General features: G+C 38.9%; 1 protein-coding gene across 5 annotated transcripts in view; it reads left to right on the top strand.

The window, feature by feature from the left end:
- RGS22 (regulator of G-protein signaling 22) overlaps window positions 1-16,104 on the top strand; it is a 138,694-nt gene that overhangs the window by 10,294 nt on the left and 112,296 nt on the right. For all 5 annotated transcript variants that reach the window (XM_018058297.1, XM_018058299.1, XM_018058296.1 and 2 more), the window contains exon 3: window positions 8,132-8,194. In XM_018058297.1, the coding sequence (XP_017913786.1) occupies window positions 8,132-8,194 (63 nt within the window). The remainder of the gene's footprint in view (window positions 1-8,131; window positions 8,195-16,104) is intronic.

Genomic DNA, 16,104 nt, shown 5'->3' with positions numbered 1-16,104 from the left:
TCAGGCTCCTCTGTCCATGGGATTCTCCAGGCTACAGTATTGGAGTGAGTTGCCAGGCCCACTTCTAGGGGATCTTCCCAATCCAGGGATTGAACCCACGCCTCATGTCCTCCCACATTAGTAGGTAGGCTTTACCACTAGGGCCACCTGGGAAGCCCTTGACTAATCTAGGTAATTCATATAAGTGGAATAATGCAATATTTGTCCTTTAGTGTTTGGGTTATTTCATTTAGCATGACATTTTCAGGGATCATTCATGTTGTTTCATGTATCAGAATTTCATTCCTTTTCAAGGCTGAATAATATTCCATTATATGTACATACCGTATTTTGTTTATCCTTTCATGTACCAATAGGCATTTGAGTTGTCTCCATCTTTTGGCAGTTGTGAATAACGGTACCATGCACACAGGTGTACAACAAATACCTGTTTGAATCCTGCTTTCTGTTTTTTTGGGTATATACCCAGAAATGTATTGCTGGATTATAATGGTAATTACATATGTTTGACTTTTTGAGGGATGGTGGCTGTACCATTTCACGATGTACAAGGATTCCAATTCCTATGCATTCTCACCAGCACTTGTTATCTTTCTTTTTTTTTTTTAAATTGTAGCCATCCTAGTAGATGTGAAGTGATATCTTGTTGCTGCTGATGTTGAGTATCTTTTCATGTGCTTATTGACCATTTGTATATCTTCTCTGGAGAAATGTTAAAGTTTTTCACCTGTTTAAAACACTTGAGGTTGTTTACATTTTTCTTTCTGAGTTTTTAGAATTCTTTATATATATATTTGAATGTTAAATGCTTATCAGATATATGCTTTGCAAATATTTTCTCACATTCTGTAGGTTATCTTTCACTTTCCTAGTAGGGTCCTTTGATTCACAAGTTTTTAATTTTCATGAAAAATCATTTATTTATTTTTTTCTTTTTGGCTTATGCTTTAGATGTCCTGTTTAAGAATCCATTGCCAAATCCAAAGTCATGAAGATTTATCCTTATGTCTTCTCTAAGTATTTTATAGTTTTAGTGTTTATGTTTTAGGTCTTTGATCCATTTTGAGTTAATTTTTGTATATGTTATAAAGAGAAGATCCAACCTCATTTTTTGGCATGTGGATATCCAGTTTTCCTAGCACCATTTGTTGAAAAGAATGTCCTTTCTCTGCTGAATTGTCTTGGCACCCTTGTGGAAAATTATTTGACCATTTAAGAGAGGATTTATTTCTGGACTCTATTCTATTCCAATGGTCTGTATGTCTGTCTTTATGCCAGTACCACTTTGTTTTCATTACTGTAATTTTGTCATAAGTTTTGAAATTAGGATATATGGATCCTTCAGTTTTTGTTCTTTTTCAATCTTATTTTGGTTATTCCGGGTCCCTTGAAATTCCTTGTGAATTTTAGGATGAATTTTTCATTTCTGCAAAAAAAAAAAAAAGGCATTGGGATTTTGATGGAGAATGTATTAAAATTTGTAGATTGCTTTGGGTAATATTGTCATTTAGCAATATGGTTTTTCAATCCTTGAACATGGCATGTATTTCCTTTTATTTATATCTTCTCTAATTTCTTTTGGCAGTTTTTTAGTTCAGTGTACAAGTCTTTCCCTTCTTGGTTGTCATTATTTTCCTTACTATTGTAAATGGAATTGTTAATTTCCTTGTTGAAAGTACATAACTTTTTAATATTAGGTCTTATGCTTGAAATAACTATATGTAATTTCTAATCAAGACTTTTAATGTTCTATCTTTTACTATTCTTGTATAGTCTCAATTGGTGAGAAACTGTATCTCCCAATAGGTATTAAAATTTTTTAGGCTTTTTAAACAGCCATTCAAAACTGCAGAAGTTAAAAATGAAATTTAAACTTAATAGTATCCCCTCTTTTCATTACAAATATAATGTTAAAAATTCTTAGGATAAACAAATTTAGAAGTCAATAAAGTGTTTCAGTTATTTCAAAATAATGATGAAACTCTACAGCAGTATATGCATATATTTTTCAAGTGATTGCCTTGTATACTACTACAAGGATACATCAGTTGCCAGCAGACAGAAATATCTGTTGTATGTGAAGGCAAAGACTTGGGGCCATTTTCCTTCCAAAGATCTCCTCCCCCTCTTTCCTCCAAGTTGTCAGCACCTTTGGCTGTGAACTGTCTTTTTGGACATCTCAAACAGAAACTCCTCCAGCAGCTTCATAGAACAGTGGTGTGTGCTACAGCTGGCTAATAAATCCATGTCCACCAGCTTGAGCAACTCTTTGGCTATACTCAGTGTCTGGGTGTGGGATATGGCTCGTAAATCACCGTCTCCAGGGAAGCGAGTTGGATGAGGAGTCCCAAACAAGATTGCTCATAGCCAGAGGTCTCCATCCTGGGAGCACCGGCCATCCCTGACTGTTCCTGGTTGTCCTGCGATCTGAAGAGGCCTACTTTCACTTGACCACGAAGGCCATTGTCTGTACACTGTGGCCTGTCATGGCCATGCTGGGTTGCAGGCTCTAGTCTCGTGATTGGCTTGTTTAGAAAAGAGGAAAGGAAGAATCTATACGTATTTTAGGAAGAAGAAGCAAAATAGGTCCCTCCTGATAAGTATAATTCTGGAAATATGGTTTATGCCTATCTCCTGATGGCTGATAGCATTCCCAGTCTAAACTGTGTCAGTTTAGGATTCTACCTTAGAAATTAGATGAATGGTTTTGGCTAGTATGTGGATGGCTTAAAGGGAGGTTGGAAGCTTGGGTTATTTTTCTGTTTGTGCCATTAGCTAACTGATTGCCTTTATAATGTTTTGCTTTCCACCATGTCTTTCCTCATGCATGTCTGTCTTTTCTCTGCATTATTGCCTCTCTTGTGTATCTTTTTAGATACAGACGTTGAAGTTATTTGAAATATAATTCAAATGCCATTTTCCCTTCTTGAGTCTTTTCTGATTCCCCCTACCAAATAACATCTTTCCCTCCTTTTGGAGGAAACATTTTATGTGGTAATTTTCTTTGGAAGGTACTATATTCTTTTTTGGACTACATTTTTTGGTCTGTATTTATCTAGTTTTCCCTTCATTAGAAGACCTTCTTTGTATATCTTGCATCTTTTAGCATTGTGAAGAAGTTGTAGTTTATGTCATTTGAGGGTCCAGCAAAATGATTTTTTAATCAATAAAAATATTTTATCTATTAGCATACACATACAAACTTATTTTGTGTAACCCGCTTTCAGGAAGAAGTTTTGAGCAATTTGGACTAAAAATGGAAAAGCTGACTTCACTTTCACAGATGGCACACCTGTAATACATGAAGAAACAGACTTCAAGGGTGCATTCAACTCTGAAAAGTGTTCCTGCCTTCCATTGCGTCACTCAGCAGAGAATCTGTGCTGCAAATTTTGTAGTCAGGTTCATGGAATGATGTAATGGAGGAATTGATTGTAACTCAGTTTTCTTCTTGATTGTACCACTAACCATAGGGTCTATTGGTTATTTGGAAGATGTTAAACCTGGATAATGGAGACTTAGTTCATTTTACTGCAGCCAAGTGACTGGACTGTGGAAATCTTTTGAGAGTAATTGAGTTGCTTCTCCAAATCTAAAGGGTTTGGAAAGTAAAGGGTTTATCATATCCTCATAGGTTCATAGGACTTTGTTACTGATGTGACAAGATACTTGAACACACTGAACTACAAACGGCGATGGGAAAATACGTTCATTTATTGAGAGACCCGCAGGCCTTTCCATTCAAGTGTGACGCGAGGACTGAGCGGATGGCACTTGAAGGCCACACTTATTTCCCTTGTGGAGCTAACTGCCCTGATACCAGCAGAAACCTTTATGTTTAATATTGGTAGAAATTAAGATACAGCTTCAGAAAAGAAATGCAGATTTTGATGTATTTGAATAATACATTAAGTGTCCATGCTTGTTAAGTGCAAATGGAGGATGTAACTGAATGCCCAGGAAATGACCTTTCCTGTGGTCCCTCAAGGGGACCTGAGGGGCTGAGAGCACACTGCTCCCAAAGGGTCAGGGCTGTGCTGCTGGAGTTGGGTGTGCAGACTGATGCTGCCAGAGAACTGTCTGTCCATTTAGAGATGAGTTCAGAAATCGAGAGTAAACCTTTGGAAGCCTTATGGCAATCTGACTGAGTATCGATTTTAGTTCCTATTTACTTTAACCTATTTATTTATTCACTTATTTGACTACCTTGGGTCTTAGTTGCGGTTCACAGAAGCTTCGACGTGTCGTGCAGAATCTTTTGCTGCGACTCGTGGACTCTCAAGTTGTAGGGCATGCGGTCAGTTGTTGCCATGTGCAGGCGTAGTTGCTCTTCAGCATGTGAGATCTTAGTTCTCTGACCAGCGATCAAACCTGCATCCCCTGCATTGCAAGGCGGATTCTTAACTCCTGGACCACCAGGGAAGTCCCGAGAGTATTGACTTTAATAATAAAATGTGCGTATGTACTCAGTCATGTCCGACTCTTTGCAACCCCATGGAATGTAGCCTGCCAGGCTCTTCTGTCCATGGAATTTTCTAGGCAAGAATACTGGAGTGGGTTGCCATTTCCTCCTCCAGGGGATCTTCTCAACCCAGGGAGTGAACCTAAATCTTTTGCATCTTCAGCATTGGCAGGCGGATTCTTTACCACTGTGCCTCCTGGGAAGCCCGATAATTAGTAAAATAGTTGGGCTTGTATTATGTATATTTTTATTTTGCTTTCTAATAATTCATTCTTACTGTATTTTACCAAAAATATCTGTCTGAAATTGATTAGGGGGAGAAAACAAAACAGGTGTTTTCATCACAGGTGGTTTGGAAAGCATTGAGTTAGAGTCTCTTAGAGTTGTGAGGCATCTGGAAATGACTATATGAATTTGAGGATTCTCTAGAAATTTCTGGTTATGTAACTGACTAGGTGGTATTTAGGTCCATGTGTATTTATGAAATACACTTTTTGTTTTACAACTAAAATTTAAAAACAAAATGGCTAGTTTAGCAAAATAGGAACCATGCTCCATTACAGTTAACTAATTTAAAATTCTCACCCTTCCCACCTGTGGATTTTTGATCATGAGCCCAGTAGTGTAAAACTTGGCCACCCTTGTTGTAGCATAATGCCTTTACCTAGGAAATTTACCCAGGAAATCCTAAAAATATTTGTTGAATTGTTTATTAGTTTGCTAAATGAAGTCCCGAAAATTGAAGTAACTCTGAAAGGTTAAAGTCAAAAGATAATTACCCTTTTGGCACCACACTCCAGTACTCTTGCCTAGAAAATCCCATGGACCGAGGAGCCTGGTGAGCTGCAGTCCATGAGGTTATAAAGAGTTGGACACGACTGAGCAACTTCACTTTCACTTTTCACTCTCATGCATTGGAGAAGGAAATGGCAACCCACTCTAGTGTTCTTGCCTGGAGAATCCCAGGGACAGAGGAGCCTGGTAGGCTGCCATCTCTGGGGTCGCACAGAGTCAGGCATGACTGAAGTGACTTAGCAGTAGCAGCAGTATCAGTAACAGAAACAGTTCAGTCACTCAGTTGTGTCTGACTCTGTGCGACCCTATGTAGATATATTCCCAAGTATTTTATTCTTTTCGTTGTGATGGTGAATGGAATTGTTTCCTTAATTTCTCTATTTTCTCATTGTTACTGTATAGGAATGCAAGGGATTTCTGTGTGTTGATTTTATATCCTGCAACTTTACTATATTCATTGATTAGCTCTAGTAATTTTCTGGTGGAGTCTTTAGGGTTTTCCATGTAGAGGATCATGTCATCTGCAAACAGTGAGAGTTTTACTTCTTCTTTTCCAATTTGGGTTCCTTTTATTTCTTTTTCTGCTCTGACTGCTGTGGCCAAAACTTCCAAAACTATGTTGAATATCAGTGGTGAAAGTGGGCACCCTTGTCTTGTTCCTGACTTTAGGGGAAATGCTTTCACCTTTTCACCATTGAGGATAATGTTTGCTGTGGGTTTGTCATATATAGCTTTTATTATGTTAAGGTATGTTCCTTCTATTCCTGCTTTCTGGAGAGTTTTTATCATAAATGGATGTTGAATTTTGTTAAAGGCTTTCTCGGCATCTATGTGTGCGACCCTATGGACTGCAGCATGCCAGGCTTCCCTTACCATCACCAACTCCCAGAGACTACTCAAACTCATGTCCATCACGTTGGTGATGATATCCAACCATCTCATCCTCTGTTGTCCCCTTCTCCTCCTGCCTTCAATCTTTCCCAGCACCAGGGTCTTTTCTAATGAGTCACTTCTTTACATCAGGTGGCCAAAGTATTGGAGTTTCAGCTTCAGCATCAGTCATTCCCATGAATATTCAGGACTGATTTCCTTTAGGATGGACTGGTTAGATCTCCTTGGAGTCCAAGGGACTCTCAAGAGTCTTCTCCAAAACCATAGTTCAAAAGCATCAATTCTTTGGCGATCAGCATTCTTTATGTTCCACCTCTCACATCCATACATGACTACTGTAAAAACCATAGCCTTGACTAGACGGACCTTTGTTGGCAAAGTAATGTCGCTGCTTTTTAATATGCTGTCTAGGTTGGTCATAGATTTTCTTCCAAGGAACAAGCATCTTTTAATTTCATGTCTGCAGTCACCATCTGCAGTGATTTTGGAGCCCAAGAAAATAAAGTCTATCACTGTTTCCATTGTTTCCCCATCTATTTGCCATGAAGTGGTGGGACCAAATGCCATGATCCTAGTTTTCTGAATGTTGAGTTTTAAGCCAACTTTTTCACTCTCCTCTTTCACTTTCATTAAGAACCTCTGTTTCCTCTCACTTTCTGCCGTAAGGGTGGTGGTGTCTGCATATCTGAGGTTATTGATATTTCTCCTGGCGATCTTGATTCCACCTTGTGCTTCAGCCAGCCTGGCATTTTGCATGATGTACTCTGCATATAAGTTACTCTTTTAGCCTCCACCAAATGTTATCTGCCTTGCTCTGCTTTGTTTGACCTTTGCCGGTGAGAATTTTGTTTGAGCATGTATTACTAAAGTATTGCTGTGAGGGTAGTAGCTTTGTGAGATCCTGAATTTGTTGTTTAAATCAGAGACTTTTAGTAAACTAAATCCTTAGTTGTTGTCTTAGCCAGTTCAGAATTTACTAAGTTCTTTGAGATAAATCATATAAGTGATTGTTTATAATTCTATTCTGATACTGCAATTACTTAAAGAAATTACCATGAAAATCTACTTCTGAAGTAGGTATTAATATAGTGTCATATCTTGCTTATACTTTCACATTATACTTCAATCAGTTTTTTAAGATTGGCCAGTATAAGAAGAAAATAATCAGCCATATGGAAATAATAACATTGTGTCATAGTGTCAACTTTCATGTTAGATTTGGGAAACTGAAATATAATTATGAATAATAAAAACACACATACTATACAACAGGGTACGCGAGGATATGCTTTTGACACAATGGAAACAATTGCTAATAAAATAAGGTGCTTTATTTGGAAGAGAGACTTTGTTATTGACAGTGGCTTTCCAATTTTGCCAACTATAAAAGCAACTGTGTTGGTGGATGAGATAGTCATGGAAAAAAGTGTATACAATCTTTATGCTTAGAACACATGTGTTGTCAAAGTTGCTTGCAAAAGTGAAGCATGACCCAGATTATTAAAGCTCTCATTCTAAGCAGTCAGTGGGTTATTTTTTTCACTTAGTTTATTACTTTCATTAGGCAATTTATGGAGTTTTTCATTCTGAATTTCACCTTAACCCCAAACACTGGTTCTATCTTTATTGATTCTGCCTTTATTTTTGTAAGATAAATATTTGTGATAAATCCATGGGAAATTTACTATGTGTACTATTTTGTCCTTGTTGATGTTTGTTTGCCTGTCATGCTGTATTTCTCATGTGTTCTGTTCCCAGCCAAGTATAGCAGCAAGGCCTTTTAAGAGGACGCTTTTGTTTTTCTTCCTTCCAGAGATTGTAACACTGTGTTCTATTTATAGGGATGGTTCACTGTCGACTAACTGAAACAGATTGAAAGCTCTATATTATAATCTATTGATAGCAGAATTAGAGAATAATATTTGCGTGTTTTAAAACATCTTGGTATATGCTTATTAATATTATGCTCTTATATTTTTGCAGGAAGATTCTTTGGCGACAGATGGTTTCCTTGTGGACTACTTTAATGAATTCCTAAGCCTTCCAGTGAGTGTATTATTATGTTCCATGGAATATATTATCAAAGCAAAATATTGTACACACTGGGTTATCTTGTGAGACAGATTTATCAGGAATAATATTTTTTAAAAAATACTAATTAAAGCATTTAGATTGTTGGAAATGCTCTCAAACGGTGCCAGCTTCAGGAATGAAACAGGCAATCGAAAATGGCTCAGCAAGATAGTCTTTACTTCTCCAGAAGGGTGCCTTACAGACAGAGGTCTGGGAGCAAGCACATCAGATGGGAAGTTTGCTGGGTTTTTAGCCCAAAGATGCAGGTTTCCTCCCCTGGCTCCTCATAGGTTGAGGACCACAGAGTTACAGTCTTTCCCGGCTGTCGCCTAAGTTTTTATTGGACAATTGGTAACTATTTTCCCCACCTTTTTAGTTTTTTGAACATGTCCAGGATAAGGCCCACTAAAATATCCTTATGAGGAAAGAGAATCAAAAGGTGGAGAGAACAAAGGTTTGGTAATTAGCCACCATTTTAGGAAATCTTATTCACAAGCCAGCTATATACCTTTCTGTTCAACTATTCTAAATGCTTCTTTATTTCTTACAACTTCTTCTTTGGTAGAAAAGACCATATCTTTCTTACAAGATAAAGTTGTGTCTTTTATGGAGTTAATCATTTGGGTTTGAATCATATTTAGGAATTATTATTATTGAAGAAAGCTGGATCAGTTATATTACAATAAAAGTAAATAAAAGAAAAAAGGGAAGCTGGCATTTTTCTAACCATCAAAAGCATTCTGTACAAAATCTTGTACAGTTGTATTTGGGTATTATTTTAGTCTTTGAACAGAGGCAATGAGGAGATAATATAAAACCATTTAAGAAACTAAATTTCTTGCCTCTGGGCAATTATTGGTATCCTCTTGGACAGATATTAAAGTGAAATTTATGTTTAAGGCAACTAGCATTTTATATCAATAGTAAATAAGATGGGGGACACTGCTGGTGGTGTATCATAGGTAGATACTAGATAAGAGATTTTTGGTCTTAGCAGTGACAGAGTAAGTACTGAGGGGTTTAGGAAAAATGAAATGGGGATGCATAAAAACACTGATACTGTTGTGTAGAAACAGAGTTCATCAGGAATGTCAGATGAAAGAAAGATAAAAGATTTGTATTATTTTAAATGGAAACTGTTTCATTCAAATACTATTAGGGAAAATCTGAAATATAAAAAAGTCTCAGGTAATTTTAAAGGGATTGGGCCCTAAAACGAGCAATGTCTTAAAGCCTAACTACAGAAAATGTGTTTTGAAGGGAAAGTACTAGATGTATTTTTTTTTTTTTGCCTAGATGAATTCTTGTGCATATGTATGTACTATGCTCACATGTTTATTTGTTTTGTTTCCTTTTTTTCAAAAAGAATTTGTGTTTTCTCCTCCATGGGGCATGCTGGGTCTCTGAAACCATCATGGGGGTCAGGTTGAGACACTAAGCCACGCTCTCCCTTTCCAGCAACAGGCTTTAGCCATGTTACAGGACACTTCGACAACTTCCTCTGTGGTCTGACTCTTCACCTTTCATCGTCCAAGTGTGTGTTATAAAATACCCAGCAGAGCCACAAAATTATTGTCAGAATTTTATTCTTCTGGATTATGCAGTCTTTCCTCTAGGCTCTGCATTCTCCATTCTTCTTCCAAAAAAACCAAAAAAATACATTTTAGTGAAGTTTTAGAAAAAAAAATCTTTCTGTTGGGTCTGATTTCAGTTTCTCAAAATATACATTTCATTGTCTCGAGATTTATGATTATATAGACTTTTACTTGGCCTAGAAAATACACCCCCCCCCGCCACCTAATTTTCTTCATTATTAAAAAAAGATCAATCTTAAATTATAGAAGAAATATAACAATAGTATAGGAAATTAACTTCAAGTTTAAGAAGAGTTCAGCCCATATCCTGCCATCCAGTTAGAAGAGACATAACCTTTTCATATACATTTGTTTCAAGGCTTTAGTTGAAATTGACTTAGTGTGGTTTCTTTTGAACTCTATGCAATAATGTTTTTCATCCTTCAGGCAGTTTGACCCCTTCACATGTCCCATGCAGCCCACCTGGGCCACTTATCCTTCTTTTCTGTCTCTCCAAATCCTCTGCTTTTATATTATATTCACTGTCTTTCTGTCTCTCTCCATCTGTCTCATCCCTTTGCGTTTACATTGGGTACTGTACATTCTACATATTAACTACTCACGCTTCATGCCCAAGATGGGAGAAGGGGAAATATCACAGGTTTTCAAAAAGCAATTGGGGGCAGGGAGGAGAAGGAATAATGGATTCCCAGACCAAGTTACTGGCAAGATTCTAAAACAGATTAGTAATGTTTGGTTTATGAGCGCTTAACTAAGAATTAGAAGCCAGCATGGGCTTACTGAGAATTAGTGAGCCAAACTAATCTCACGCTCTCTGTCTTTTTTATTTTCACCCTTCTTTCTTTTGGATAGTTATGAATCGGTACTTTAGGGAACTGTAAAGTTAATGTATTATGATTTCAGTGAGTGACAATAATGATAATAAATTGAGCCATCTTACTTCCTGCTCAAAACTTTGTCTAGTGGCTCCTTGTTACACTAAGAATAAAATACACTAAGAATAAAATCCTGTATAATCTGGCTCTTGCCATCTCTTGGGCTTTATTTCCTATGCCTCTTTTGCTTGTTAATCCTTTTCCAGCCTAGCTGGAAAACTTGGCCTTTTATGTTTCTCAAACGTGAGTATGCTAACTGTACTCAGGGCCTCTCAGCCTGGAGGGCTCTCCCCCGAGATATTTGTATCACTTTCTCTCTGATTTAAATCACTCCGTCCAGAAAGCCTTCCCTCCCAACCCTGTCTAAACAATACATGCTCCACTTAGGCTGCTGTGTTTGTCTTCAGAGCCCTATCATCATCTGTGAAATTTATTCTCAGATATTTCGCTAATCATAGCCAGTAGGCGTTGACTCTTAATAGTCCAGCTTGCAAGTCCAAACTCCTTAATACGGACTCTTTCTAGCTTTATCTGTAGCTTCATCCTTATGTCATCCTCCCGTCCCTAGCCGCCCTCGCCTACCTTGGCCGCGTGCATTGTTCCTGTGCTCATCTCCAGTGTAATGGCTGGAAGAGCAGAGAAACAGGACTGTGTGACCTCAGCTGCTTCACTCATTGGCCATGTGATCTCAGGTATATTCCTTAATTACTGAGTTCCTCAATACCTTTCTCTAAGGACACAGTAGAACCGTCTTGCAAGACTGTTACAAAATGAGGTAATATGTGTTACGTACCTGGCACAGATTTAGTGCTGCTCTCTCCTTTTCCTTCACTAACCAGCCTGTCTTGTCTTCCATTCCTGCGACATGAGGGACAGTCATGCTTTAGTTGGATTGATGGATTATTGTCATTCTAGAGAATAATCTGTTCCACACAAACCTGTCATTGGCTTTGACTTTTAAAAATTATTATGTATCAGAGACTTGGATGAAACATTGCAAGTGAACTGATGTTTTTCCAGCTTACTCAGCTGGTGAGTGACAGGGTCCACCCAGGCCCACATGGCTCGAAAACTTGTCCTACTGCACTGTAGTGACTATAGAAATGGCAGGAGAGGAGTAGACTGACAGTTTGGATAACAGAATTTAGTCTCATTTTGGTCATGGTAGTCTGGAATATCGGAGAAGGCAATGGCACCCCACTCCAGTACTCTTGCCTGGAAAATCCCGTGGACGGAGGAGCCTGGTGGGCTGCAGTCCATGGGGTTGCGAAGAGTCGGACACGCGAGCGACTTCACTTTCACTTTTCACTTTCATGCATTGGAGAAGGAAATGGCAACCCACTCCAGTGTTCTTGCCTGGAGAATCCCAGGGACAGGGGAGCCTGCTGGGCTGCCGTCTATGACGTCGCACAGAGTCGGACACGACTGAAGCGATTTAGCAGCAGCAGCAGCAGCCTGGAATATGGGCTAAAATAAGTAAAGCTAATGTGTTTTTAGGGCGCATTAATAGAATTATAGTTAAGATCGAGAACAATATTAGTCTGGAGCCTAGAAGGCACTCATTAATGTTTGTGTGTTTTTTTTTTGCATTGGATTGAATCGTCAGACCACATGTGGAATATTGTGTTGTGTTCTTGGTGCCATATGTTGAGTTGCTCCACTAAACCAGACTCAGGGAGACTTGGTTAATGAATGCTATGGAAACTACGTCAAATGAGTGAGGGGTGGAAGATGAGTGAGTATTGGACCTGGTTTGGGAATGAGTAGAAATGTTGTAATGAAGCAGCTCTTTCTAAATATTTGAAGATGTGATTGAGGAAGAATGGTTAAGAGTTTCTTGAGGAAGAAGGGTTAAGAGTTTCTGTGAAGCTCGAGGGCAGAACCAGGGCCAGCATTTATGAGGAAATTGATTTTCACTCACTAGAAGAAAGATGTTTAAAGATGGTTTTCTAACCATAGAATGGGCTGGCTAGTGAAGGACTAAACTCTCTGTGATTCAGATATTCAGGTATAGGTAATTATTTGGGGAAATATTTTATAGGGGATGTACGTATTGGGTGGGAGAATAGACTTTTTCAGGTAAAGAAAATTTGATTTATTTCTTCTACTCTGTTTTTTGTTTTGTTTTTTTTCTTAATCCTAGAAATTACACTGTCAATTTTCTGGGGCCAGGATAGATCCCTTTCTTCTGTATCTCCCAAAACTTCTTGAGGACGATTTTTTTTTTTTTTTAATTTTTACACCTTCCGCGTAAGATCCTTAAACTAAATAAACCTTCTAATCTTCTTCTGCCTCTCCTCCTCTACCACCTCCACCCTCAAAAAAAAAAACAAAAAAAAAAACCCAAAACAAAAACCCAACAGTCTCAGCCTGACAGTATAGATACATATAACCACATTCTCGAGCTAAGAGAGCTCTTAGGTCATCTAGATTTCTGAGACCTTCTCCACATTTATGGTGAAATGCCCATGGTCCCATAAGTGGATTGTGGCACAAATGGGCCTTGGAATGAGGCTCTCTGTCTCCTACACCGTCTCTTTCCATTACACCATTACACCCTTGGGACACATTGTAAGATCCAGAAACTGATGGCTGGTATCCTGCCTCCATGTTATTTTTTGATGAGGGGAATCCAGGACAGTTGCTGCTATTATAAATGAGTGTGGCACTCTCCAAATCCTAGCTTTCATAACTTCATTCTGTTTGTTCTGGTGCCAGGATCACATTCAGATATTGTTTTCATTTAGTGTCTGGGAAGGTTTTTTTTTTTTTTTTTTGCTGTCAACTCTTTATGGACAAGTGTTTGCTTATTAAATTTTCTTCTATGCTATAGTGTGAAAACACTCTTTTCCCCCCTTTTTGGTTTTATTTTGTGTGTTTTATGCTCAGTGACTGTTGTGGGATTGAGTAGATGAGCCCACATACAGATTTAGGCTGGGCCTCTGTGGGTGGTTGAGAATGTTTGTGACATTTATGGTTTGCAGAAGCTGAAGGGGTGGCCTGTTCTATACCCTCCTAGCAAGGATAGGTATGTCATGTGTTTGCCAGACCATGCTTAGCTATGTGCCTTTGGAATTTTACCATAACTTCTTTTTTTGGAATGATTCTCCACACTTCTTTAAAATCTGTAAGCTATTATAATTTCTTGCAGCTTTATGAAGGAACTATATGTTAGATGGTTGAGTAAAAGGAGAGAAAGAAAGAGACAATGGATTTGGGAAATGAGTGTGATGAAGGAGAGATGAATAACTTGGGTCTTCCTCTGCCAAAATTCAAATACTCAGAGACTGATTTTTCAAGGTGTTGATGGAGCCCTAGATAGTACTGCTTAGTTCAGCATTTGTTCCAATGGATGTTTTGATAAGCCTTGTAGCTCAAACATAAAGCACTCAAATTACATAATGCAACTCATTTTATTAACTAAGGACATTTTCTATGCATTTTATGTGGCACATGATTCATTCCCTCCCACTGGTGAATGTGTCCAGTAAATAGTTTATGGTTAAACATCTAAAATGACAATAAAACTTAGATTAAAAGAAGTTGTTATTGGTAACTGACTTGTTACATTCAAGCAGTCAGATGTTTCTCATTCACTGACTAAGATGCATGTTTTAAATATAGCTTTGGATCTCAATTAGTAGAGACAGAGTTGGAGCAGAGATGAACATGTATTAAATTAACCTAGTCATTAGTTTTTAATTTAAATACTGTTCAGCTAAATAATTTGGCACCCGGTAAGTTTCAGTGGTGCTTGGCTGGCAGTTTAAGCACGTCACTAATTATTCACAGGTTTTTTTTTTTCCCCCTCCTCTTTTTAAAGAAATGTGGAACCAGCAATTTATTGTGGTAAAAATATTTTCATGCACTTGCTTTTTCTGTGAAAATATTTTTCGCACATGGATGACTGGTACTACAAAGTTAGCTTTCACCACCTTCAGGTCAATTCGTTTTAGAACATTTGGAAAATGATACTCTTGAAATAAGAAAATTAAGTAAGGAAAAGAGCAGTCCATAACAGCTTGCAGAGGATTGAGTTTGAGGCTAAAACTGAAGATTTTTTCCTGTCATATGATTAAAAGCTGAGTTTTCTCTAAATCAGCCTACTCAGCTTTCTGGGAACAAGTCTTCCCTCCATCATTCATTTCTGTCCCCCCACTTTGCATGTCTTTCATTGTCACATGCTAAACTAACTTGTGGAATTTCGTAGATAAGCTGAGAAATGGTAACAACAGAGGACATGATATGTGAGAAAGATTCCTTTTGAGCAAACAGGACTTCGGGGAATACAGCCCAGGGTTCTTTCTCCTACGTGTAGATCCTCGATGGCCAGCCCCTCCATGTCTGTGAGCACACATGGAAGTCAGCATGAAGCAGCAAACAGCACGTGGGCTTTGAAGTTTGCTTAACCTGGATTCTGTCTCACCCTATACCCCGCCCGCCCCACCCCCCAGCTGAAACCTCTCCAGTGGCTCCCCATCATTCTAAAGCAATGGTTCTCACACTTGAGCATGCATCAGAATCATCTGTGAGCTGGTTAAACACAGAATATTGGGACCCACCCCCAGAATTTCTGATTATGAAGTGAGAACCCTAGAATCTGCATTTCTAACAGGTTCCTAGGTGATGCTGATGCTGCTGGTCCAGGGACACACTCCAGGAATCACCGATTTGGGAGACGATGTAGAGAGTTATGGCATACATAGAAGGTTCTTGGTGATCTCGTCCTCTGCCTTTGTCTCCAGGTTTCCGTCCTGTTATTCTCGCCTTGGGTATTCTGCTTCAGCAGCGGCAAACTGCTTGCAGGTCCTCACAAGTGCCCTGTTGTCTGGCACTCCTCACCTATTGTTTGTGCAAATATCTTGATACACTCACTGTTTTTCTTGCTGAGTTCCCTCCTCTCCCTTGTCTGCCCAATATGAATGCCTGTTTATTCTTCCAGACTCAGCTTTCTTTATGTGGTGCTGCTGTGCTTACTCGATCCGTTGTGTCCAATTTCTTTGCAACCCCATGGACTGTAGCCCACCAGGCTCCTCTGTCCATGGGGATTCTCCAGGCAAAAACACTGGAGTGGGTTGCCATGTCCTTCTCCAAGAGATCTTCCCAACCCAGGTCTCCCGCACTGCAGGCAAATTCTTTCTTGTCTGAGCCACCAGGGAAGGACAGAGGGTGCAGGAGGTCACACTGAGCTGTGGACAGTTCAGCCCACTGTCTTTTCAGGGCCAACCTTGGGCTCTTCTCTAAGGCGGTCTCTGATAACCAAAGCATCAGGCTGCCTCTCCTCAAGGACTCTGGGGGTCTCAGGAGGGTCAACTTCCTTAATTTCCTAAAGATTCTTGACAAATCCCCCTGTGCCATCAGTCCACTTTATAAATACTTCTGTTGTAGTAGACTTACACAGGCGTTGTCACTC

The sequence above is a fragment of the Capra hircus genome, chromosome 14 (assembly GCF_001704415.2).
Source record: "Capra hircus breed San Clemente chromosome 14, ASM170441v1, whole genome shotgun sequence".
NCBI classification, from domain to species: Eukaryota; Metazoa; Chordata; class Mammalia; order Artiodactyla; family Bovidae; genus Capra; species Capra hircus.
Note: the sequence above shows the minus strand (reverse complement) of the source record. Positions and strands in the feature narration are given on the sequence as shown.